The 27,749-nt window shown below is 42.6% G+C and overlaps 1 protein-coding gene across 1 annotated transcript; it reads left to right on the top strand.

The window, feature by feature from the left end:
* Positions 1-365: 365 nt before the first annotated feature.
* LOC138813641 (vomeronasal type-2 receptor 116-like) lies at positions 366-14,708 on the top strand. Its single transcript, XM_070002040.1, has 6 exons — positions 366-400; positions 6,675-6,963; positions 7,802-8,608; positions 9,920-10,147; positions 11,157-11,280; positions 13,789-14,708. The coding sequence occupies exons 1-6, from the start codon at positions 366-368 to the stop codon at positions 14,706-14,708; spliced, it is 2,403 nt and encodes an 800-aa protein (XP_069858141.1).
* Positions 14,709-27,749: the final 13,041 nt, after the last annotated feature.

The raw sequence follows: 27,749 nt of genomic DNA on the forward strand, positions 1-27,749 counted from the left end.
TGAGCCTGGACCCCAGATGCAGAGCTGGAGGGCAGGATGGGCTTGTATTCCTCTAGGACAGTGGAGGAGGCCAGTGGTGCATCCCAGTGGCCATCCAGGTAACAAGAAGTCACAGAAACTAGTGATCCATTTAGATACCCACCTGACACTGGAGGCTCAGTCTGCAGCCAGAATCCTATCTCCACGCCAAAGCAGCAGCAATGTTCGCTGTGGCTCTGACACTGCTTCTCCTACAGCATCCACTTTTGGTCAATTCCTCTGAAGATGTGAGATGCATTTACACAGAAAAATCTGTGGCACACAGCAGGGGAGATGTGGAGATTGCTGGGTTTTTCCCCCTTTATTCTTGGGAATTCGTTCGCAACATGAATGACCCTGCCCTGCAGCAACAGAACCTTCCGTAAGTGATTAATTGGGTTTTCTTAAAATTTGCATTTTCTGTTTGGTTACGTCAGGGGTGGGGGAAGTTTGGTTCCATCCACTGACATTCTGTGAATCTTCTACACTGCCGTCACTACGGCAGCTCTATTTTACTTCAGGTTTTCCTGATGAATATTTTTCTTCCTTTCTTCAGAGAGATCTCTGTCTGTCTTTCATTCCACTCCCCTTTCCCAGGGCTGTCCTGACCTCCCCACAATCACTGTGACTCCTCTAGCCTGATCTGTCCTGGCTCAGGGTCAATGAGGTGACCAAGAGTCCATACTAACACTCAATGTCCCCATCCAAAGGTCAAAGGCAAGGGAATCTTCAATCAATTCTGTTTTTTTATACTTTTCAAAACTGGACCAATGTTTGGACCTCCTTCAGGGCAACATTTCCTAGGATAGACATGCAGTTTCTGCTTCAGGGGTTATTTCATGTCAGCAAGCTCGGGGAATGGGGAGCTGCTGGTTCGATCTGGAATAAGAGATTCATGACGCATTTGAGTTTTTCCCCTTAACTAATGTATGTGAGCCTCTATCCTGCTGTCCAGGTCTCAGGCTATCCCCTATGTCATTCCCAGAAGCTCTTCTTCTATTCCTTGTTCTCAAACGTTTTTCCAGTCTTTCCTACTTTTCCCCTACTTATAAATTCATGAACTGGATTTGAATTTTTTCATATGTTTTATACACACTTTCATTCATGCATATGAACCAGGTGAGCTCACTACTTTCAGATCTACAGAATTCCCTGTAAACTAGAGAAGTCACAGAGGAATTTTCTCAGACAATTTGTGTGGAAACACCCTGTATGGGCTTTGTTCAGGAGAAGAATACTTTCTTCCATGAGAGATTTCTGAGGGATATTGAAGCCAAAAGATCATGGTGAGGAAATGAGTGAGATTGATGAGGATCATGTGTAAACACAGCTTTAGAAATGTACCCCCATGGGAGATGGGAGATGGGAGATGTTAGAGATTTCTTCTGCTCTGTCCATTCTCTAATTGAGCTCTCTGTGTGGGCAGCAGGCACGTGCATCCTCGTGTGTGCATGTGCTTTTGTCTATATGAATTTCCCCAAAATGATCATATTGAATCCTAGGAGAATTCATAGTTGTGGGACATTCTTGATTCATATTGGTATGTGATACCATCTGGCCTTTGAAATGTCTCTGAATTACACCAGTTGGCTTGGTCTGGCTTTGTGCCTGTCTTTCCAGAAATTCCAGGCAGGCTTCAGTGTTCCTGAGTCTGTAGTGACTTCCACAATGGCACCACTAGAGGGAGCTAATGCCTTGAGGGAAGTCAGCTGGTAAGGTGATAAACCACTTCAGTACCAGGAAAACCAAAGGAAGTTGGGTGACAAATACTCTGTGGTTCTTAAAACCTCAGGGAGAACCCCAGTGAGTGGTGGGTCACAATATACCTCCTTCTGGGGACACAGGGATCCTATATGCCTCATCCACAGTTAATGGCCCTGTGAGTGGATTCTGCCCGGCAGTGGCAAGATCTGTGAGGCAGAACAGGCCTCAGTCACAGCTGTAGCCGCCAGAACTCTATTACACCTGGAATACCAACAAGCAAGGTCACCAAAACAGGTGAAGGTTAATGAAATTTCCCTCTAAAAGTAGGGACTCTTCACTTGGGATCCTTGACTTTGATTTCAGAAGAAGAAATTCTAGATAAATCACAATGATAAGAAAACATGGCAGAGCTTTAATGAGTAAGGAAGCAAACAAGCAGTGAACAAGGAAACAGAAAGGCAGATATACATCATATTAGAGTGTGGGTGTGCTAAAGGAGAGACACACAGCTATCTGGCTGCCACGGCTATTTATAGGGTAAAAGGAAGGGGTCTGCCTTCAAAGTGATACAAAGGTAGGTGTTTTATGTTTGCTAGTCACTCCTGGTGTTACCCTTTCTGAGTTTCTGGATGTCTTGGGCATTGTTTCCAGATAAGAATGCAACCTTCATAAAATACAAGCGTATCCTTGGGATGAAGAATGTGTCCTGTTCTCTTCATTTTTGGATAGGTGGCTGCTTACATTTGGGGGAAACACTATGTCAGGAAGCCAAACATCCTGCCAGGCAAATATTCATTCTTGCGTTGAGAAATGGGTCTCCCAGGAATATATGCATCCTATTCTCTCTCTTTGAAACAAAGATAGTGCTTCTGTGTTTCTATACACTGTGTTTCTGAACTGCTTTCACCAGGTCTGATTTTCCTCAATGTATCCTGTTTCATGTCCCCCTGAATGACTTTTGTCCCTTATTCTAAAGGGGAGCAGATGAATGAATATTTCTGTATTTGCTGAAATATTACCATACCTCATTTTCCCTTAGTCTGCCCTGCTTTATTCTTCTCCTAAATAACTGTCTTCACTTAATCTTAAGGGAAGTAGATGGACACATTTTGGACTTGAGTTTTTGAATTCCTGGCATGCATTAAACATGCCTTGTTTTCCCTGGTCTACCCTGCTTCAGTAGGACATCCTCAGTCCATTGCAATCAGGCCAACAAAGTGATAGTTGAGGACCAAGCCCTGCAACCTGTATGTGGTGGGGGTGTGCTCAAGAACAAAGACTGCCACAGTGAGCCATAGTCAGTGATCGCTGAAATAGAAGTCTGATTATCTGATGGCAGATGTCTTTCTAAAGTACTAGGGTGATTCCAGAACTCCCCCAGAGGCTGTCCTGGATGGGGGTGTCATAGCAACATTCCAGTGCTATCAATCAGAACACACTAAGCTTTGGAAGAAAATCACCATCTTACTGACAAGCTCAAAAGAAGTGGGATGGAGGGCTGGGAAGGTGGCTTAGTGGTAAAGTGTTGGCTCAACATGCACAAAGAACTTATTTCGATTCCCCAGTGCCACATAAAAGAAAAGGCCAGAAGTGGCACTGTGGCGTAGAGTACTAACCTTAAGCAAAAGAACTTTAGGGACAGTGCTCAGGCCCTGAGTTCAAGTCCCAAAATTGGCACAAAGAACAGAAAAGTAATGGGACGGAGAGCCATGGGGTGTCACAGCAGCTCATTAAGGTTTGTAGAGGAAGCCACTGTGCCATCTTGGTGGACACCACCCTGCATCCAGGTTCAGTCTCCTAGTGAGTGAACCCAAACTGTCACGTGGGTCCACTGAGGCCCACGTCCCAGCTTGTGGTGCTGTAGACCAATACACAATCATGACCTAGAGCTAGCTGCATAGGTCTCTTCCATCTTGAGCACTGTCCTTCTGCAGGAAGTGGTCTCTGAGGTTGGGGATTAAAGGTGGAGATGATCTACTTTCCACCAAGCTGGGGCTGAGCCAGGTAGGACAGCTGACACTATACTACATGCCTGGTGGAAACTGATGTAGATGGCCTTTGGTCCTACCTGAGGGATCTACTGACATCTCCTGAAAGATTCTACTGGGAGTTTTGGTCCTGGAACCACACAGCACCTATGGGTTCTTCTGGATTATTGCTCCAGCCATGGCATGCCTGACATGGGATTCTAAGAAAAACTCTGACACCGCTCCCATGCCCTGCTCCCCATGAAGTTGTGTCCAAATACTTGCTGCCATTCATGAGATTGTGGGAGGGAGGTTGTGTACTGACACAGTTCTACAGGCACAATCTAAAGGTGTAGACCCAGGAGTAGAGACTATGGGACATTTCTCCAGCACTGCAGTCTGTACATGGATATGCTGCTTTGATTTAACTTTTATTATCTCCCTCCTTGCAATGTGGGAGGGGTCTCTGTTTGTGCTAAGCTACTAATGCTAGTGGAGGGGAGGAACATGGAGATGGCTTACTTTCTCCTTTGCCCGCACATCCTTCTCTGTTCTTTTGCTCTAATAGAGGAGGTCCTCGGATCCACACTCCCTGGTTCAGTCTTCCTTGGCTGCCATCTTGTCTGCTTCTGGCTGATCAATCTTCCTTGGCTGCCATCTTGTCTGCTTCTGGCTGATCACCTTGAATGTTGATGTTCTTTATGTCAGCTCAGTCTGCCTGTACTCACATGACCTGAATTATATTTTTTTAATTATCTCACAAGGAAAAATTTACTTGTGCACAGAAGGGTGGGCCATCAGCCCAAACCTGGCAAGTGAGGACACGGAGCAGGCAACCTACTTTGCTATTTATTGCTATGGCAGCAAGCCCTTCCCCTAGGCAAAATACCTTGAGCTCAGGTGCACTGCTCTCAATTTGAATCATATTTCTGAAGAATTTCTTTGTATGCAGATCCAATGACTTGGTATGTGACCTGGGCGTGTTCCCATCTCCCAGGCAGCATGGTTTCTCATGTCTCCTCCCATGGCAGAAAGCAAAAGCCAGCTCTCCCTCTCTCTGTAATCTCAGAAGAGCAGCAGTCTAGTGTATGTTGATGAAAGCATGTTGCAAGAGCTCTCCCTATTCTAATTACTTTCCTAGGACTCCATGTTCTAACTTCATCCATTTTTCTAAAATTTAATTTAATTTAATTTTATTTGTGAACATACTGTACAGAGGAGTTACAATTACATGGTCAGGACAATGCATACATTTCTTTTTTTTATTTTTTATTTATTTTTTTTAAATTTTATTTTATTTTATTTGAGAACATACTGTACAGAGGGGTTACAATTACATTGGCAGGATAATGCATACATTTCTTACCAAGCATTGCAGCCTCCTCCTTTGTTTACCCTTCACCTCCCTTCCCAGCCTCCCCCCTCCCCCCCACCCAATTATACCCCCCTTCCCCCCCCACACCGACATTGTAAAGCTTGCTTTGACATGACATTTTGTAATTCTCTTGTTGCAACAGGTCCACCTGAATCCTTAAACGACTTGTTTGTCCCCATCTCCTCCACATGTTATACTGACATCAAATAAAGTGAAAGCGGGGGTTACACTGTGGGGGAGGGACATACAAAGCAACAAAGAAATAATCTTATAAATGCGTTAGAAACACATGCATGAAAGAAACAAAAACATTAAAATACATATTTAAGGGTTCGTTTTCCTAACATCACATTATCTGACCTTTTCCGCTTGACTCATACCTATATTAGATATTGCAAATAAGGGAAACCATGGGACCTATGTTTATTTGGGCCTGGCTTACTTCATTTAATATAATTATTTCCAAGCCTTTCCATTTCTTACCAAGCATCGCAGCCTTCTCCTTGGTTTACCCTTCACATCCCTTCCCAGCCTCCTCTCTCCTCCAATACATCCCCCCCCCCCCACCGACATTGTAAAGCTCGTTATCAACATGACAACTTGTACTTCTCATTGTTGCAACAGGTCCACCTCTATCCTTAAACGACTTGTTTTTCCCCATGTCCTCCACAAGTTATACTGACATCAAATATAGTGAAAACAGGGGTTATACTGTGGGGGAGGGACATACAAAGCAACAAAGAAATAATCTTATAAATGCGTTAGAAACAATCCCATGAAAGAAAAAAAAACATTAAAATACATATCTAAGGGTTCATTTTCCTGACATCACAATATCTGACCTTTTCCACTTGACTCATACATATACTAGATATTGCAAGTAAGGGAAACCATGGGACCTAAGTTTCTTTGGGCCTGGATTACTTCACTTAATATAATTTTTTCCAAGTTTTTCCATTTCCTTACAAATGGGCAATGTCATTCTTTCTGATGGAGGTATAGAATTCCATTGTGTATATATACCACATTTTCTTGATCCATTCATCTACTGAGGGGCATCTGGGTTGGTTCCATATCTTAGCTATGGTAAATAATGCTGCAATAAACATAGTTGTGCTGGTAGCTTTAGTGTTGTCTTGTTTGCAAACATTTTGGTAAATGCCCAAAAGTGGGATTGCTGGGTCATAGGGGAGCTCTATGTGAAGTCTTTTGAAGAACCTCCATACTGCTTTCCAAAGTGGTTGAACAAGTTTACATTCCCACCAACAATGAAGTAAGGTTCCTTTCTGTCCACATCCCCTCCAGCATCTGTTGTTGTTAGAGTTCTTGATTTTTGCCATTCTAACTGGAGTGAGGTGATATCTCAATGTTGTTTTGATTTGCATTTCTTTTATGGCTAGGGATGTTGAACATTTCTTCATGTGTCTATTGGCCATCCTTCTTTCTTCTTCAGAGAAGTTTCTCTTTAAAACTTCATCCTTCTTGAAGGGAGGGTCTAAACATATGATTTTCTGTAGAGATAAGCATTCCATTCAACAAAGTCATGAGATTTGAACTTAATCATTTCTAATACAGGTATAGCTCCCCCAAAATTCTGTGGTTTTGTGCAGGATCAACTTAAAGAAATACCAGTTGGTCCTGTCCCTGACACTTGCTGTTGAAGAGATCAACAAGAATCCTCAGCTTTTACCCAATATGACACTGGGGTTTGAGATCTATATTGCACATTATGTAGAAACTGATGTGTTAGAGAATCCACTCACCTGGCTGTCTGGGAAGAATAAAAACAGCCCCAATTACACCTGCAGAAGAGACAGCAAAGCTTTAGCAGTACTCACAGGATCGTCAAGCACATCTATCCCAATCAGGACACTGCTGGACCTCTACAAACTTCCACAGGTGAGTCTGGGAGGGGTGGGGAGATGTGAAGCCATGTCTCCAATTTAGGGACATGTGGAAGAAAACATACAGAAGTGAATTTAAAAAATAACACCATCAGTTGGCTAACACATGGGTCCAACTGAGTGGCTGGCACATAGAAACTAATTAATAAATCCAAAATGTACCAAAGATGCAAAAGGTTAAAAGTTAATAACATTGTATTGGAGGATGTACATATTTCTTGTTCATATTTATACTCTCCAAATCTGACAGTACAGAGGCTTTCTTGTGTACTTTATTATTGTCTGCATTTTAAACTACTGATATTTATATTTAGGGATAACATAATTTGTTAGAATGGTATTTGCTGCAATTTTAATACAGATTTATATGAGTATTAGGATGTTGAGTTTATTGACCATTTTTAATGAACAGTTAAATAACAATCTAAATTGCAGCCTGGCAGTGGTGGCTCATACCTGTATGAGTCCATGCCCACATGGACTCTGCCCTCCACCGGATGAAGAAGAGAGAAAGAATAAGCCCTATCCTGAACCTCTCAAAATGATTGATCTCCAGGAAAGATAACAAAGCTGGGTGGGGCATCCACATTGTCTTTGTTGGAGAGGAAAAAAAGGAGAAGTTCTAAGAGAGCAAAGGAGGAAATCAGGCTGTGAGCCTGATCCATACATTTCTACAATTTAGATAGTGGGAGATGACTTTACAAATGGGATAAGCAAAACTTCACTCCCCCTCCCCACAGCCAACTTTTGTTGTTGTTGTTGTTCATATTAGGGCTAAGTCTTTGACAATGACCATCCTCTTCCTGGTGTTGTGTTCATTTTTCTCCCTTTAGTTCACCTTTGGGTCTTTTGATCCTCTCCTGGGTGACCATAGACAGTTTGATGCTATCTATCAGATGGCTGCCAAGGACTCATCTTTAGCCCTGGCCATGGTCTCCTTGATGGTTCATTTCAGCTGGACCTGGGTGGGACTGTTCATCACCGAAGACGACTATGGTGTGTGGTTCCTCTCAGAATTGAGAGAGGAGATGGGCAGGAATGGAGTCTGTTTTGCCTTTGAGAACACAATCCAGACCAATGCAGTCTCCGATTTCTCAAGTGATCCATCAGTGTATCGCCATATTATGGAATCCTCAACCAATGTGATTATCATTTATGGAGACAGTGATTTTCTACTAAGCTTTATTCTTAAATTAGGGCATTTTTTAATTACAGGGAAAGTCTGGGTCATGAACTCACCTTATGATGATGTGACCATCAGTAAAACTTATTTTCTGATAGATTCCTTCCATGCACCTCTCATCTTCTCTCACCATAGAAACTATTCTGGGTTCACCAATTTTATCCCAAGAGCTAACTTTTCCAAGAACTCAGAAGATATTTCTCTTGCTAGGTTATGGATTCAGTCTATTCGTTGCATACTGATAAAATCTGACTGTACAAAATTGGGGCAATGTTCATACAATGCCACACTGGACTGGTTGCTGGGGCATATTTTTGACATGTCCTTGTCAGAAGAGAGTCACAACATCTACAACGCCGTGTATGCTGTGGCCCATGCCCTCCACGAGATGCTTTTTCATCAAACAGAAGAGCCACCAGCACACAATGAGCAACCAAAGGCAATTCTGTCTTCACAGGTAATGACTTTTCTGTTGGGTGACTGCTCCAGGTATAACTTTCTACAAGCTTTCCTAGTTGTTGGAACAAAGTATTCTGGCTCCTTTGGGGAAAGAACAAGAGACACTGGGCCTGTTGTACTCTCCATGAAGTGACTGTAGAGCTGTGTGACAAGGTTCTTGGAGAACACAGCATCCCTGATAAGGAAATGCTATTTTCTTTCCCTCACTTCTTGTGGAAAAAGCCCTGGTCTTTTTGACAGAATAAATCCAAATTGTTCTTGGAACTGTTAAAAATAACAGTTCAATGTTGACTAGTACCAGGAACCCTAAGATTTTCTGGTCGCAAATAGCTCACACCTGTGGCTTACTTCCAGCTACTTAAGGGACTGGGATCTGTAGATTTCAGTTGACAGCTGACCCAAGCATAAAAGTATGTGAGATGCTTATCTCCAATTAACAACCAAAACCCAAAAATGGAGCTGTGGGGCTGGGAAGGTGGCTCAGTGGTAGAGTGCTTGCCTTGCATGCCTGAGGCCCTAGGTTCGATTACTCAGCACCACATAAGCAAAAAGAAAAAAGCCGGAAGTGGTGCTGTGGCTCAATTGGTAGAGTGCTAGCCTTGAGCTGAAGAGCTGAGGGATAGCGCCCATGCCCAGAGTTCAGGCCCCACGACTGGACCAAAAAAAAATGTAAAAAAAAAAAATGGAGCTGTGGCTCAAGTAGAAAAATGCTAGCCTTGAGAAACAAATAAAACCAAACTGAAAGCAGGCCCTGTGTTCAACCCAAGTACAGGTATTTGTGTGCCACCCCCCCCCATACACACACACACAAACACACACCCATACCCACACACACACACACACACAGACATGCAATATACTAAGTCTTGCTTAAGGTAATCATTCACTGTTGTCACAAATATTCTAAACATAAATAGGATATTTATGTTTAGTTTTTAGGGGGTTTTTAGTCCATTGTTTATCTATTTTTACACTGACTCTCTGATCACATCTATAAAATGAGTGGCTGTGTTGGCTGGAAAAAGGCAGTTGAGGTCTGTTTTAATGTAATTCATTGTTCAGGTAGATGTGGCTGAAATTTTAATCTCTTAAAATTCAGTTTCTGCATTCTATCTCGATTCACCAAGTTTTAGAACCTTGGTAACAATTTAGACCTCCATAGGCCTACATCAGCTCTATTTGATTGGACTCCTGTGGTATGTGTTAGTTGCATGGAGGAAGGAAAGCTAAATCACCACCAGTACATTATTCTGGGTTTTTGTATTCACTCTGGGAAGCAATTTGCCATAGTGTAATGTGTGTCTTTTAGCTACATCTCTTCTTGAAGAAGATCCAATTTACCAATCCTGCCGGAGAACAAGTGGTTTTGAATGAGCAAAAGAAATTGGAAGCAGAATATGACATTGTGAGCTTTTGGAATTTTCCAGAAGGTCTTGGACAAAGGGTGAATGTTGGCAAGTTTACTCCATCTAGTCCACATGGTCAACAACTGATTTTGTTTGAGAATCTGATAGAGTGGCCCATAGAATATATCAAGGTAGGTCATTTCTACTTTTTTCACTTTTGTATTTTTAAATATTTATTATTATTATTATTATTATTGAGTAGTTGTAGAGAAAGATTACAATTCCCTAAGTCCTGTTATTAATAAAATGGTTGTTTGACACTGTCACCACATCCTTATTTCTCCCCCAGAATTGGTCATTTCTAACCTTACTGTCATGATCTCTGTGTAAATAAGCAATGAAATTTTCCCATTTGTAAGCTGTCCACCTAAACTATGGCTCAGTGGTGTACATTTCAGAAAGTCCTGTTTCTGGAACTTTCTTACTGACTCATGGACAGATTAGGAGAACATGTAATTACTAATATGTTATTACATGCTTGCATGTTGAATATCAGAAAAGAGAAATGACACATGTGAATCAGCTTTCCAGAACTGTGTTCAAACATAGGAAGGTATCAGATGAGAAGGCAGAAAGGTTTCCTTGGTTCTGGACTGGAGATTTCAGCCCATGGTCAGGTAGACCATGAGTCTGTATGAGACAGGACGTAAGGGAAGTTGCATCCGCCAGTGGACACCACCTAATGGCAACTTGGAAGCCAGAGAGAGATGTGAATAGCCCTTGATACAGCAGCCCCTTCAACGGGATTAACAGTGCCTTAGACAATGGATCTGAAGCTTCACTGTGTGATTTTCTGCTACTGCTCTCCACATGTTCACAGATGACTAGGAGAGTAGACACATCATGACCTGTATTCAAGAATCTGAGACCAAATTTGTTTCCTGTTTCTTAATTTCCTACAATTAAGCTTCATTTCTCAAAGGCTCCCATCATTTCATGAGAATATGAAGGGCTGGGGTTCAAATCTCACATGGTCTTACAATCATCTTACATGAAACTGTAAGAAGATCCAACTGCTATCTTGGCTGTATGTACGTAGAGATGCTGCTGCTTAGTGACCTTTTCTTTCAGGCACTGGGGTGTCTGGGATGATGGGTAAAAAAGATGAATAATCATTAACAGTCATCTGGATTTCCTCAGACTCCTCAGTCTCTCTGCACTGAGAGATGTGGTCCTGGATTCAGGAAGGCCCCTCAGGAGACAAATGCAATCTGTTGTTTTGACTGCACCCCTTGCCCAGAGAATGAGATTTCTAATGCCACAGGTGAGTCTGTGATTTACAGAGAAGTTCCCTATCTTCAGTCCATACAAGTCAATGAAGAGATCTACAGTAGCACTGCAGGAACACACCTAGGCCTTCGCAATGAGTTCCATAGCTACCGTTACCCATATTTCTCCTTGGAATAACTCAACCTACTGCTCCTCCATTACGTATCTGTTTACAATTTCTAGGACATTTTAGGCTTTATCTTAAGAATATCCCTGTTCCCCTTTTCTTGGTTACTTATCTTAGATGTAAATACAATATCAAAATACGATATCAAGGACTGAGCCTTAATCTTGGAAACAAAATACAGATCATAATGAATTTGTGGGTCTAACACAGCCTTTCCTTTCTGAGTTTCCAGCACTGCTCTTTTTTAATTACATTTTATTTTTTACTTAGTCTTTATTAGTAATACCCCGCACTTTGCTATGACCATTCTATTCCTGACACTGGCACTAGTTTGACCACCAGCTACTGAAATATCAGAACTAGATTACCAACTCCATTTCATTTCTTTTCTCCCTCCTCCATCTCATCCTCTCCAGACCCTCTTATTTTCGTTGAGGAGCATTGCCCTTGACAGGGAACAAGTGCTCAGGAAGCTTGTGTTTGGTGTGAGTAGTGGGATGCAGTGAGGTGTAGACACTCCCATTAAAACTGACATGAGTGGGCTTATTCTCTGCTCTCCATTATTTCTTGAATGAGCAATGTTCAACTTGAACTCAAGACCTCCTAGTGACCCCCAGAGACCACGACCAATGCAAACAGCAAAACATTCGTTTATTTGCAAGCTCGAGCTTGGACTCACAATCATCACCAATGCAGCGGGTCAGAGTTGTGAGGCCCGACCACATGTTCAACAGGGTTTTTATTGAGTATGTAACAGGGGAAGGATGTCAAGTTCATTGGTTATGGGCATGATCATTTCCAGTAAGGACAGGAACTTTTTAACTTAGCAGTTAAGGATAGGTTAAATCATACATCATTGGTTGGATAAGTGGGGCTAACCACAGGAATGCTGAATAATGTCTTGTCCTAAATGTTTTCTCAACAGAGTTGAGGGGGAGAGACTGCCCAAATTCCTGGATTGGTCAGGGCAGACTGATCCCTTAATAATTCTTACTTTTATCTTTCCTTGGTGCAGGATCAAACACTTACTTTCCAGTAAGAGATGACAAATGTTTTAGTTTTGTCTGAAATTACTGCTAAACTTATTTTTGATCTCTCAAGTAACAAACAGCCAGAGTAATATGAGCTCTCTAGAATGCAGGCATATATTGGTAGGTTATTGTAGCTCACACCTATAATCCTAGCTGCTCAAGAAGTTGCCATCTGAGGATGGAGATTCATGCAATCCTGGGCAGTAAAATCCATGAGATTCTTGTCTACAATTAAGCACCAAAATCTGAAAGTGGAGCTGTGGCTCAACTGTTCGAGTACTAATCTGGGGCATAAATACTAGAGAAAAATACCTAAGAACAGAGTTCAAATCCTGGAAAGAAAGAAAGAAAGAAAGAAAGAAAGAAAGAAAGAAAGAAAGAAAGAAAGAAAGAAAGAAAGAAAGAAAGAAAGAAAGAAAGAAAGAAAGAAAGAAAGAAAGGAAGAAAGGAAGGAAGGAAGGAAGAAAGGAACGAAGGAAGAAAGGAATCAAGGAAGGAAAAAGGAAGGAAAGGAAGGAAGGAAGAAAGGAAGGAAGGAAGGAAAAAGCAAGGAAGGAAGGAAGGAAAGAAGGAAGGAAGGAAGGAAGGGCGAGGGAAGGAGGGAGGGAGGAAGGTGGGAGGGAAAGAAGAAAAGAAAGAAAAGGAAGGAAGGGAGAAAAAAAGAAGGAAAGAAGGAAAGAAAGAAAAGAAAGAAAAGAAAGAAGAGAAAGAGAAGGAAGGAAGGAAGGAAAGAGAATGAAGATAAAAAAGAGAAAAAGGAAACAAAGAAAGATAGGAGAGAAAGAAAGATAAAAATAGGGAAGGAGAGAGAAAGACGGAAGGAAAGAGAGAAGCAAGAAGCAAAGGAAGAAAATAAGGACAGAATGAAAGAGAGAAATAGGAAGGAGAAAGAGAATGAGCGATTGAAAGAGAAAACAAAAAAATGAAGGAAAGTAAGGAAGGAGAAAAAGAAAGGAGAGAAAGCAAGAGAGAAAGACAAGGAAGGAAGGAATGAGAATGAGGAAAGTAAAAGGAAAGAAAGAAATATGGAAGGAGAGAATGAACAAAAAGAAGGAAGGAGAGAAAGAGAGAAACAAGAAAGAGAAAAGAGAGAGATAGAAAGAAAGAAAGAGAGGGAGGGAGGGAGAGGAAGGAAGCAGAATAAAGAAGGAAGGAAGGAGGGAAAGGAACGAAGGAAGGAAAATATATGAAAGAAAGAAAATTCACCTACAACTATATTGTACTGACAATTATTTCATTCGGTCAACAGGTCAATTGGCTAAGTAGCCAAATGAGGCCATTTCAGCTAAGGGGCCTGAGAGGAAATATTGAACACAGATTAATAGTGATTCTCACTTCTCACCAGACATGAACCAATGTGTGAAGTGTCCAGATCATCACTTTGCCAACACCGAAAGAAACTGCTGCCTGATGAAAGCTGAAAGCTTCCTGACTTATGAAGACCCCTTGGGCATGGGTCTGGCTTGCATGGCTCTCTGCTTCTCTGCACTCACCTGTGCTGTTCTTGGAGTCTTTGTCAAGCACCAAGACACCCCCATTGTCAAAGCCAATAACCGGGCCCTCAGCTACCTCCTGCTCACCTCCCTCACCTGCTGCTTCCTCTGCTCCTTGCTCTTCCTTGGCCGTCCCCACACAGCCTCGTGCATCCTACAACACACCACATTTGCAGTGGTCTTCACTGTGGCTGTCTCCACGGTCCTGGCCAAGACCATCACTGTGGTTCTGGCCTTCACGCTCACTGCTCCAGGGAGAAGCACGAGGCAGTGGCTGGTGTCCCGGTTTCCTAACCTCATTATCCCCATCTGCACTCTCATCCAGGTGACTCTCTGTGGCCTGTGGCTGGGAATCTCTCCTCCCTTTGTAGACACAGATGCACATTCTGAACATGGACACATCATCATCGTGTGCAACATGGGCTCTCCTATCACCTTCTACTGTGTCCTGGGATACCTGGGCTTCCTGGCCATGGCCAGCTTCGTGATGGCTTTTCTGGTCCGGAACCTGCCTGACACCTTCAATGAGGCCAAGTTCCTGACCCTCAGCACGCTGGTGTTCTGCAGTGTGTGGCTCAGCTTCCTGCCTGTCTACCACAGTGCAAAGGGGAAGGTCATGGTGGCCGTGGAGATCTTCTCCATCTTGGTCTCCAGTGCAGGCCTCCTGGGCTGCATCTTTGCCCCCAAGTGCTACATCATCTTGATGAGACCTGAGAGAAATACTTTGCAAAGATTTGGGAAGAGATCACAATCTGGAAGAAATGAACCTTAACATGAACATAAATGTTGCCTAGATGAATTAGAAGTTCTGATACCAATCTATACTATTTTGGTACATGTCTAGGACAAGCAAAGAAGGTCAAAGGCTATGTACATGACCACATGAAATAATGTTAAGCAAAGTGTACACCAAGACAGGGACACAAGAGGTTTTTTTTTCTTGCTTGCTTGCTAGTGTTTTTAATGTACTTACAATGCACTGTGTGATTCTTTTGTTTTTATCGTATGTTCTTCCCCCATGGTATGAATCCTGTTTTCACTGGATTTGATGCCGGTGTTCTGAAACTTGTATATACATTTTTGTAATTTGGGGAGGGAAAGCGATATTGCAGAACCTTTATGTGGGGATACAGGCTGACCCATTGTGATGATGAGATGTACAGGATACTATATTGTAAACTAACATTACATTGTCAGGGTGGGGGGGAGTAGTGGGACTAGTTTAGGAGTCAGGGAGGGAAGTGATGGTATGGGGAAAATAAAGGAGGAGATAACTAATGCTGGCTATGAAATATGATCATTACCCTAGATTTTTACAATAAAAAAAGAAAAAAAACAGTATTACTTGAGGAATTTCTTGAACAAGGAAGTTACTCTTATTCGTTTTGCTGCTTATGTTAGAGTCACAGCAAGGTTCCACCAAGACTTTTTATATTTGTATTTTATCCTGGATATACTATGCTACTTCCCATAGAAGTTGCCATTTATGTTATCAATTGCCCTTTTGAGTATATTTTCTACTGAGCTTCTTCCTTTCCTTTAGTTCCCTGTCGTCATTACTTTTCCTACATAGACTATCTTGCTGCTTGAATATCACTACATTGCTAAGCTCACTGAGACAAGAAAATTTGTCTTGGGGAAAGTTTTCATGCTTTTATTACAATTACTAGAGTACATTTTCTGACCCAGTTGTGTATTTTTGTTCACATGTTTTCTCTTTTGCCACATCACTGGGTGTATTTTTGTAAAAAAAAAATTCTCTCTCACGCTCTTTCTCTTTCTTCCTTAAAAGTTTAGAATTGGTTGTTAATCTGCTCCACTTTCCCATGTGCACTTTTCTCTGGAAGACATACCAGGGCACCAACATAACTAGAGCTGTCCAACAAAACAGCTAGCTGAAGCCACAGAGTGCACAGTTGCCCAAGCTGAGCCTTGTCTTCCCAGCCCCTAAAGATCCTCAATATTAATGGATAGAGAAACAGAATCATTTATCATAAGAGAAAAAGAGATGACAAAACATTAGATAGGTTCAGACTCAATATCTCTCAGGGTCCTTTAAGATTCTATGAGAATAAGAGTGATCAACAGTCCAGAAGAGTCCCTGAAGAAATCAGAAATGTTCAGGAGCTTGAAGTGGGACATTGTCAGGACACCAACATAATCTACAGCCAGGAGGATGGCAAAAGTCAAGTCAGCACATGTCTCAGAGTCCAGGGATCTTGACATGGTTCAATGCTGTAGCTGTGCCTCAGTGGAGTGAGCTCACCCACATTTGCATGACAGAGACACACACAGAGCTGTCTCTTATTCTGCTGAGTCATTGCTGGAAGGTAGGAAAGCATCTGCACAAAGACAGAAATGTCTGAAGCCACACAGATTGTTCCCAGTCACAGTAAATCAAAGAAGAGAGTGCTCACTGTTATACATAGGTGCTTATTTAATGACTACTATTGTGGGATAAGTATGTATACAACATGGGTGAATTGATAGGTTTTGCTACAATAAAGCCTTAATGAGAAACAAAACATAACTAAACAAAGTGATTGAGTGTTAGACTACCATGTCAAATGTCTATGAAGTCTCTGATCAGTTGCCCACTAGAGAAATGAGAACAAGGAAGCTTCAGATTCAATCATATGTTTGCCTTTTATTATGTCTAAACTTATCACTTTATACTACTAATAGTACTTACCCTTGTATCATACATTCATCACATTCCACTAGAAGAGGAAGGAAGCATTAAGAAATTTCTAAGGAGAGAATCTAGGATACAAGTGACCTGTTCCTGTAGTCTCAGTGATATGAAATGGATGTTTGCCCTGTCAAAGAGGACAACCTACCAGAATTATACTGGTCTCATACCTTATGTCCAGAAGCAGCCAGCACATTGCAAACACAGCTGTAACAGTTTGTGTCTAAACACTTACAAGTTACATTAAAATCACTCACTCTTTGCTGGGCCCCAGTGTCTCAGGCCTGTAAACTTAGCTCCTCTGAGAGCTGAGATGTGAGGAACAGGGTTCCAAGCCAGCCTGGGGAGGAAAGTTCACGAGTCTTTTATCTCCAATGAATCAACAAAAGCCAGAAGTGTATCTGTGGCTTACTTCACGTAATATAATTTTTTCCAAGTCTTTCCATTTCCTAACCAATGGGGCAATGCCATTCTTTCTGATGGAGGCATAGATTTCCATTGTGTTTGTGTATTTATATATATATACATATATATATATATATTTATGTGTGTGTGTATTTATATATATACATTTGTGTATTTATCTATATCTATATCTCTATATATATTACATTTTCTTGATCCATTCATCTACTGAGGGTCATCTGGATTGGTTCCATATCTTAGCTATGGTGAATAATGCTTATTTGCAAGAACTAGTATATGTCTGAGACAAGGAGAAAAGATCAGATAAGTTGATGTTCGGTGACATGAACCCCAAGATAAGGACTCAAGTGGTTTTTCTCTCTTGCTATTGCTTCTATCATATTTATAAAGTGATTTTTGTTGCTTTATATGTCCCTCCCCCAGAGTATAGCTCCTGTTTTCACTGTATTTGATGTTGGTATAATTTGGGGAGGGGAAGGGAAAATTGTTTAAATAGGGATACAGGTGGACCCATTGCAACAATGAAATGTACAAGATGCTATGTCAAAAAATGAACTTTACAATTTTGGCAGGGTAGCGGGTAGTCATGGAAATAGGAGGGCAGGGATGGTAAGGGAAAAACAAAGGAGGAGGCAACAATGCTTGATAAGAAATGTACTCATTACCTTGCTCATGTAATTGTAATCTCTCTGTACAGTATTTTCACAATAAAAAATTAATAATAAAAAATTGAACAAAGAGAAATATATGTGTGGTTCAAGTGACAGAGCACTAGCCCTTCCACACAGAAAAAAAAATTCACAGGAACAACACCCAGACCCTGAGTTCAACTCTCAGAACCAGCACAAAACAAAAACCTGAAGAACAAAGAGAGTTTCTGCGTCACCTGGGTGCTGGTGACTCACGCCTATAATCCTAGCTACTCAGTAGGCTGAGATCTGAGGATCATAGTTCAAAGCCAGCCCAAGCAGGAAAGTCCATGAGACTTTTATCTTTAATAAAATACTAGAAAAGCGGAAGTGGCACTGTGGCTCAAGTGGTAGAGTTCTCACCTTGAGCAGAAGAGCTCAGTGACAGTGCCCAGGTCCAGAGTTCAAGCCCCAACACCAACAAAATAAATAAATAAAAGATTTACTGGGTTAAGCTGCTTCTGTCTTTAGGCATGACCAAGGGGTAAAGAACCAAAGACCTTTTCAAGCCTGGTGTGTCCATAGGTCTGATAGACCAGGAGCTGGCCAGTGCCAGGCTCTGTCCCTGAGGATACAAACATGGAAACCACACCTGTCTTGAAGACATTCAAGTGAAGGAGGGAAAGAATGGGCTCATCATTGACTTCCATATGACCTTGGAAAATCAATGCCCAGCACTCACAATTAGCCAACTTGTGCATCTTATTGGACCAAAACTCTAAGGACTTCCAAAAATAAATGGAAGAAGAGAAGAGAATACCCACACTAGATTTTTTGAATTTCTTTAGTTATTCTAGCAAAGATATGTGTCCTTTCTTCCACTATTTTCTGCTGATTTTTTTAAGATCCAATAGTGTTCCATCTCCATATATATTGGACTAAAATGCACACTATAAACATAATACTCTTATAAAATACTGGTGGAAACTTACTATTAAATTTATTGTTAATTTACATATTAACCACATTGTTTTTCAGAGTCACATTCCTGTGGCTCCCTTTAAAGGCTGGGTTCTGAAGATCCCAGTTCAAAACCAGCCTGGGCAGAAAAGTCTATGAGAACCCATCTCTAACTTACAAGTAAAATCCTGGGGCTGGAGTCATTTCTCAACTGGTCAAGTGCCAAGTTGTAAGAATGCCTAGAAAGGGACCGGATTTGAAATGCTGATATACACACAAACACATACACACCCTCACACACTTTTCCAATTTGAAAATGTATATTCATTTTTCATTCCCTTTTATTCTTCACATGCAACTCTGCAAACCATCATTCCTCTATTTAACATATTAAAGCCACATTGTCATAAAAGTAATCTAACCTGAAAATCAACCCAATCCATGTGAACCGAGGAAGAAAGAAAAGGAAGCCCTCCATGGCAGGTTGTGAATCCTGCCAGTGCCCTGCCCCGCTCTGGGCCTGCTGTTCAGGATCTGCCACAGGCTGGCAAGGACAAGGCTCTGCGGTATTCCAAAACTGTGTGCTGTCCCTCATAGTTGAAGCCCAGATATCCCTCATGCTGATGCTGACCTCCCCATGCCCCAGAGAATGCTGGGAGTATCCTTCTCCTTGCAGAGCAGGTCCCTGAGCCCCATCTTCCCACAGAGCAGCAAAACCATGCACAGCAGCTAGTGCACTCTGAGGAGAGGGACTACTGGGATACACTGCTTGTCATGTCTGGCGATGCCATGGTGTGTGTGGGGTGAGGCCTGCACTGTAGGTTGGTTGGCCTGGTAGGAGTGGATCTGGAAGCTCCCAGAGGCAAAAGCGAGTCTCCTGCTCTAACAGGTGGAGAAAAGGCTCATGGAGTGGCCTCATTATGACCGGGAACAGAGAAAATACAGAAGCACAGTTAAAGTTGACAGAGGAGTTTTATTAGTCAGTCCACAACTGTCTTGCCCTAGGCTACCTCAGAACTGGGAGAAGCTCCAACCTACAAACAGGTGAGTTTTTGTTCCTTTCTCCTCCTTCTCACAGGCCTCTCCACTCTTTACAGGCCTCTGCACAGGCCCTCAGGCTTTCCAAGGACCTCTTCACTCTGCACAGGCCTCTCAGTTCTCTGCAAGCCTCTCCTCAGGCCTCTTGACACTGTGCAGTGCTCTCTGCTCTCTGCAGAGCTCTCTGGGGGCCTCTTGGCTCTCCAAAGACCTCTCTACTCTGTACAGGCTTCTCTACTGGCCTCAGCTTCTCCGGTCTCTACTCAGAATTGAAGAGAGCCCCAGCACTACTCTGCTCCAGGAAACAGGTCTCTTGCACCATCTTGTAGCATGGCGCTCACTATCTGCCCTGCTCTGGAACACTCAGCCTAGATAGATAGGTAAATAGGTAGATAGTTAGGTAAGTAGGTAGGTAGATGGATAGATAGTAGATAGACAGATAGATAGATAGATAGATAGACCAGAAGCCCTTTGATACCCTGCCCCTGCCCCTGCCCCAGTTGTGGGCAACATGCATGGTGGTGATGTCAGCATGGGACAGCACTTCCCACCCCTCTGGTTCTCACAACCTGATTGGGAAACTGTGATCTGCAAGCGTCTGTATACCTTCCTGGAGGCTCTGGCAATGCCTTGGGAGTTTCCATCACCCCCATGGCATTGCCATCTCACTGGGACATGGCAACATAGGATGGGCCAGCCTTGCCTAAACTCCAGGGTTGAGGATGAACTGGCAGGAAGAAACAGTTCAGACATCCCAGGCTCCAGCATGATCTACTATGTGGTCCATTTAGTCTGCTGGGTGTCTATGCCCTTTACATGCAAATGATGAAGAAGCTCAAGGTTCTGAGTGAAAAATGTACAACTGGAAGTGAGCCTTGACCCTTGAATTATTGATCCGTAATGGCTGAATTCAGGGACATTGTTGGTAACACCTGAAGCAGTAAATAAATGCATTGAGATCTTCTGGATGCTTGTACATGTGGAGTTGGTATGGAAACTTGAATGGGTTATTTCACCAAACTTCTGTCACTCCCTTAGCCCTTGGTTTGTGAGTCTGACTATCCTTGTCTTTTATTGTGCTTAATAACTCTGATTGGACCTTTGCTGGCCATGGCACTCTACCACCTTTTGACCTTCTCATGGTATCCTCTGGTCTCATCCATTCCCATCATTCCTAGTAGCTTTTCTATGAACCTTCATTTTGTGTGCTTGTTTTCGTTTCAATTTTCAACTTCACACAAGCTTGTGAACAACTCAACACAATATTAATCCATCCCTAAAGTTTCATTATCGAAACTCTTGGATGAAATCACATCCCTTGGGGTGTGGAGAAGAAGGTGCTACACATGTTTTCCAACTTGTATTTTGACCTTGAAGCCGGACCCCAGATGCAGAGCTGGAGGGCAGAACGGGCCCTGTATTCCTCTAAGACAGTGGAGACGATTGGTGGTGCATCCCAGTGACCATCCAGGACACAAGAAGCCACAGAAACTGAAAATCTATTTGATCATCTTCCTCACACATCAGGCAGTCTGCCGCCAGAATCACAGCTCTATGCCTAAGCAGCAGCAATGTTCCCTGTGGCTCTGACACTGTTTCTCCTCCTGCTTCCGCTTGTGTTCAGTTCCTCCAAAGATGCCAGATGGAATTACACAGCGAAATCTATGGCACACAGCATAAAGGATGTGGTGATTGCTGGATTTTCCCCCCTTTATTCTTGGTAATTTGTACCCACCATGAATGACCCTGCCCTGCATCAACAGCCTTCAGTAAGTGATTTCTTGGGTTTTCTTAAAATTTGCGTTTTCTGTTTGGTTATCAGTCAGGGGTGGAAGAAGTTTGGTTCCATCCATTGACCTTCTCTGGATCTTCTACACTGGCCTCACCACAACAGCTTTACTTCATTTCAGGTTTTCTGATGAATATTTTTCTTCCTTCCAAGGGGTAGAGAGGTCTCTGTTCATCTTCCATTACACCCTCCTTTCCCAGGGCTATATCAACCACCCTACCATCACTGTGACTCCTTCAGCCTGATCTGTCCTGGCTCAGGGTCAATGGAGTGACCCAGAATCCATACTAACGCACAATGTCCCCATCCATAGGTCAAAGGCCAGGGACATCACTCCACTGAGCCACAGCTACAGCATTGAATGATGTCAAGATCTCTGCACTCAGAGATATGAGCTTGCTTGTCCTTTGGACTCCTGACTGTATAATGCAGTGGTGGCCTGACAATATTCCCACTTCAAGCTCCTCAACACTTTTGATGTCTTAAGGGACTCTTCTGAATCATTCTTGTTCTTATAGAATTGTAAAGAGTTGGTGATGGCTAGAAATGCAGAGGGCTGGAGGCAGCTGTCTGTGTTCTCTCTCTCTGTGGCACCAATTAATGCAGGAAATGTAAAATGCTCTGTTGTCTTTTTCAAGGCTTGTCTCCGATCTGTTATTTGATACATGAAAGTGAACACCACGCTTGTTGATATGGAAATAACTATAGTTTCACAAGTCTGGTTGTGCACAGTAATATTTTAAGTTTATCCAGTCAGTGCCCGTGCTCAACTTGGTGCTCAGCTTTGAGCTGTGTCTGTGTGTGCACCTGACTGCCTGGCCTGGAACAAAAAGAAAAACTCTCTGGGTGGAATGGGACACTTTACAATGCTACCATCTGATGAGGCAGGTGCTGAGACTTCTGGTTTTGAAGAGCAGTAACACCTTGTGCTTGGAATAAGCCCTGATCAGAAGCACCAGCCGCTTCGTCTCCCATGGGGCTGTGTACTGAGGGCCCAGGGTCACCCTGTGCTCCTGCGTGGGCTGCTCTCGCCTTCCTCCCCTTCCTCACTCCAGCACATGGTGCCTTTCAGGCCGGTGCTCGTGAGCCTCCGGCCTCTCTGCCTCCTTCAACCAGCACAGTCAGCCACACAGTCACCCCGCGTGGGAGTGTCAGGGAATGTGGCAGGTGGAATGGTTGAGGAGGGGCAGTGGTATTTTGGGAGCCTCTTGCCGGTCGGGGCCCCTGGGCTGTTAGTGAAGAGAAGCTCGTCAGGGGCCCTCTTACAAGATCCTGGCTGACAGGATCGCTGGGTCTTTGCTTTTCCTGTCTCGGGCTGCCTCCATCCCCCTCCCGGCTCCTGTACCTCTGATCTTGTCGAAGTTGCTGTAGAGACCTAGTGCTGTACATAGGGCATTTTTGTAAATGTGAAATAACCTCATATGTTGAGTTTTGTATGCAGAGCCACTAGTATTGTTATTTTGGCCACTTTTATAGTCAAAATAAAGAAATAACATTTAAAAAAAAAGAACACTGAAAGATATGGAGTCTGGTGTATCTAATGTTTTTGTCCTCTCTTTCGGGATCTTTTTCTCTTCTTATAAATGATTCTATTTCTCAATCCCGAACAATACATTTAAAAAAGGAAAGAATGAAGATGTATAAATGACCCACTTTGGTAATTCCCATGGGTCACTCTATCAGATTTTCAAACAAAATCAGTTGTTGGCCATGTTTCCTAGTTGGAGAAAACTGGTCAATTTTCACCCTTTGTCCCAGACCTTCTGGAAAATCCCAAAAGCTCATAATGTCATACTGTGCCTCCAATTTCCTTTCTTCATTCAAAACCACTTGGTCTCCAACAGGATTGGTAAACTGGATCTTCTTCAAAAAGGGATGCAGCTAAAAGGCACACATTACAATATGGTGAAGTGCTTCCCAGAGTTATCACAGAACCACAGAACAATGGATACACACAGATTATCCTACATTCCCACCACATGATTCACACACCAAAGGAATCCAATCAACTCTATCAAATGCAGGCCCACAGTGGACTAACTTGTTAAGAAGTTCTAAAACCTGGTTATCCAAAATGGGATGGAGAAACTCAATTTCAAGGGAATGAAACTCTAGCCACATCCAAATAAGTATCATTATTTGGTTAGAATTCATATTAAAATTCATTTCTAATATGACAGACTTCTATCACCTCTTTATAATGAATTCCTATTACTTATGTTATGATTGTGATCAGAGAGTCAGTCTGAAAATAGATGAACAATAAACTAAGTATAATTATAAAATATTTATGACAACTATGGAAGATTACCTTAAGCAAGACTTAGTTCAGTGTGTGTGTTTGTGTGTGTGTGTGTGTGTGTGTGTGTGTGTGTGTGTGCCTACCTTGTGCCTCAACCACAGGGCCAAGGCACTCAACTTAAGGTGTTTTTCTTTTTCTTTCAAAATAAGCATTCCATCCATTGAGCCACAATTCCACCTCTATCCATTTGGTGGTTAATTGTAGTCAGGAGTAAACCACAGGTGTGAGCCACTTGTGTCCAGACAATCTTAGGTTTTCAAGAAGTAGTCACCCTTCATCTGTTATTTTACAAAGGTACAAGGAGAATTTGGATATATGCTATTGAAAGGGGATAGTTTTTCCCCACAGAATGAGGATGGAGACAGAAGACACAGCACTTCCTTGTCACGGATGCAGCGATCTTCAAACCATTGTCTTCATAGTTCTACAGTCATTTCATGGTCAGCATTATAGGCCCAGTGTCTCTTGTATTTTCCAAAGTGGAGCCAGATGACCTAGTACTATCTGCTATGAAACCTTCCATAGAAAGTCTACATGCCTAGAGCAGATCACCCAAAAGCAATGCCATTACTTGTGAAGAGAGAAATGCCCTTGGTTGTGCATGGTCCACTCGTGGCTCTTCCATGTGATGAAGAAATATGGGGTGGAGGGCATTGGCCATGGCATACACAGCATTGTAGATCTTGTATCTCTCTTCTGACATGGTCATGTCAAAAATATATGCCTCAGAAACCAATGCAGTGTGGCATTGTATGAACAGTGCCCCAAGTCTCTTCAGTCAGACTTAATCAGTAGGCTATAAACAGACTGAATCCATGAGGTGGGAAGGGAATTATCTCCTGAATTCTTGCACAAGGTCTGTATCAGAATAAAATTGATGAACCCAGAGGAGTTTCTATGATGGTGAGAGAAGATGAGAGGAGCATGGAAAGAATTAGATTTGCATATGAAGAAACTCTCAAGAAATACCATTCAGTTTGAGAGCAGAGTGTCCACGTGAGTTCAACCCATATCTGCAGAGATGCAGGGCCTGCTGTGTAAGGAGTAAATAGAAAGTAGGCTGCCTTGTGTCTGTGCTCACTTGCCACACTTTTGCCGATGAAGCATGCTTCTGCAAAGAAGTAAATCTTTACTTCTGCAAAGAAGTAAAGAAAACAAAGAAGAGCTGGGAAGGTGGCTGACTGGTAGAGTGCTTGCCTTGTATGAGGTCCTGGGTTCGACTCTTCAGTACACATAAGCACAAAAAGATGGAATTGTTGCTGTGGCTCAAGTGTTATAGTGCTAGCCTTGACATGAAGAGCTGAGGGACAGCTCCCAGGCCCAGAGTTCAGGCCCCACAACTGGCAAATAAGGAAAACAAAGAAATACAATTCATATCATGTAGTAGAGGCACACTAAGCTGACTCAGAGAATGTCATCATTCAAGAGGATTCCCCAGAAGCAGAGCAAGATGGCAGCTGACAAAGAGAGAATATAAATATTGCACCACCCAACAAAGAACATATGAGAGTCAAGTGGTGTGGACCGGAGAGTACTTCTCTAGTAGAACAAAACAACAGAAAAGGATGTATGAGAAAAGGTGGAAGAAGCCATCTCCATGTTCCTCCCCATCAACAGCATTAGTAGCTTATTATGGACAGAAACCCTCCAACATTGCAGGGAGGGAGAGAGTTAAAGTTCAGTCTCAGCACCATCCCTGTATCATGGGACCAGTGCTGGGGAAGTGGTTATAGTCTCTACTCTTGTGTCCAGACCTTTAGATTGTGCCTCTGGAACTGGTTTAGGACAGAGAAGGAAGACACTTCCACAACCTCCCTCCTCCAATCTTGTGAATGACAGCAGTTACAGAATACAACCCCCTAGTGAAGAGGGCATAAGAGTGGGTCAGGGTTTTTCTTAGAACCCTGTGTAAGGCATGTCATGTTTGGACCAATAATCCAGAATAAACTAGAGGCACTCTTCGGTCATGGCACCCCAGCTACTATTGGAATCTTTCAGGAAGTGTTGGAATGTGCCCGAGGCAGAGCCAAATGCCATTTGCATCCGTTTCCATCATGGGTGGAGTAGGCTGACACCTGTCTTCCTGCTTAGCCTTGTAAAACCACTATTGCTGTTTGACTCTGTTAACACCTGGCTCAGTCCCAATCTTGTTGGGCAGTGAATCATGTCAGGGACCATTGCCCTAGAAGGACTGTGCTCAAGATGGAATCAGGATGAAACTTAGGTTGTTCTAGTAATCCAGTGTGCATTGGTCTACAACAGCACAAGCTAGAGTGAGGCCTCAGTGTATCCACATGACTGTTTGGGCTTTCTGGATGGGATATTAAGCCTGATTGCATTGCAGTGTTCACTAAAATGGCCCTGTGGCTTTTTTGTTGTTGGTTGTGGGGCTTGAACTCTAGGTCTGAGATCTGACTTCAGCTCTCTAGCACTTGACTAGCTCTCTAGCACTTGAGCCACAGTTCCACCACCAGTTTTCTTATGTTTTTGTGGAGATAAAAGTCTCACAACCTTTTCTACCTGGGCTGGCTTTCAACCCTAATCCTGCGATCTCAGCCTTCTAAGTAGGTAGGATTACAGGTGTCTGCCACAGATGCAAAGATTGTGGCTTCCCTGACAAAAATTTCCATGCAGCTGTGACTCATCCTTGTTCTTCATCCCACTTGTCATGGGTAGGACAGGGAAGCAAGATGGTGATATTGTCCCACAGCTTAGTGTGACCCAGGTGATAGCACCAGACTTGTGCCATGACCCCATAGCCAGGACAGCCTCTTGCAGAGCTCTGTAATCATCTCAGTACCTGGGAAAGTCATCTACCACCAGACAATCGGAGTTCTACTCTAGTTATCACTAACTGCATATGGTTGGGGCAATCTTGGCCCATGAGCCCACCTCCACCACATACAACCTGGGAATATCTTAGTGCTCACCCAGGGCTGTCCAGTCTTGTTTTTTTTATTGTGAAAATACTGTACAGAGGGGTTACAATTACATGGGCAAGATAATGAGTACATTTCTTATCAAGCATTGCAGCTTGATACCCTTCATATCCCTTCCCAGCCTCCCCTGCCCCCCCCAATCTCGCCCCCCCCACACCAAAGATGTATATAGATATTTGCAACATCTAATATATGTATGAGTCAAGCAGGAAAGGTCAGATAATGTGATGTTAGGAAAATGAACCCTTAGATAAGTATTTAAATGTTTTTTTTTTCATGCATTTGTTTCTAACTCATTTATAAGATTATTTCTTTGTAGCTTTGTATGTCCCTCCCCCACAGTACAACCCCTGCCTTCACGATATTTGATGTCGGTATATTTTGTGGAGGAGATGGGGAAAAACAAGTCGGTTAAGGTGGAACCGATGCAACTATGAGAAGTATAAGTCGTCATGTCAAGAACATTTCTTATCAAGCATTGTAGCCTCCTCTGTTGTTTTCCCTTCCCATCTCTTCCTATTCTCTCCCCGCCCACCCCCATCCTCCTCTCCCCACCAAAGTTGTAAAGTTTGTTTTTGACATAACGACTTGTACATCTAATTGTTGCAATTGGTCCACCTGTATCCCTATTTAAATGATTTGTTTTTCCCCCTTCCACTCCACAAATTATACGGACATCAAATATAGTGAAAGCAGGGGTTATACCGTGGGTAAGGAACATACAAAGCAACAAAGAAATAATCTTATAAATGTGTTAGAAACAATCACATGAAAGAAAAAAAACATTTGAATACATATCTTAGGGTTCATTTCCCTGACATCAACTTATCTGACCTTTTCTGCTTGACTCAGACATATACTAGTTATTTCAAATAAGGAAAACCATGGGACATAAGTTTTTTTGAACCTGGCTTACTTCAATTAATATAAATTTTCCAAGTCTTTCCATTTCCTAACAAATGGGAAATGTAATTCTTTCTGGTAGATGTATAGAATTCCATTGTGTATATATACCACATTTTCTTGAGCCATTCATCT

This window comes from Dipodomys merriami, unplaced genomic scaffold, assembly GCF_024711535.1.
Source record: "Dipodomys merriami isolate MVZ:Mamm:240054 unplaced genomic scaffold, mDipMer1.0.p SCAF_6, whole genome shotgun sequence".
Classification (NCBI taxonomy): Eukaryota; Metazoa; Chordata; class Mammalia; order Rodentia; family Heteromyidae; genus Dipodomys; species Dipodomys merriami.

Coding starts and splice junctions, on each gene's coding strand:
- LOC138813641 (XM_070002040.1), top strand. CDS start 366: ATGAATGACCCTGCCCTGCAGCAACAGAACCTTCC. Junction 6,964..7,801: donor ACCTCTACAAACTTCCACAG/GTGAGTCTGGGA, acceptor TTCTCCCTTTAG/TTCACCTTTGGGTCTTTTGA. Junction 10,148..11,156: donor GGCCCATAGAATATATCAAG/GTAGGTCATTTC, acceptor GGATTTCCTCAG/ACTCCTCAGTCTCTCTGCAC.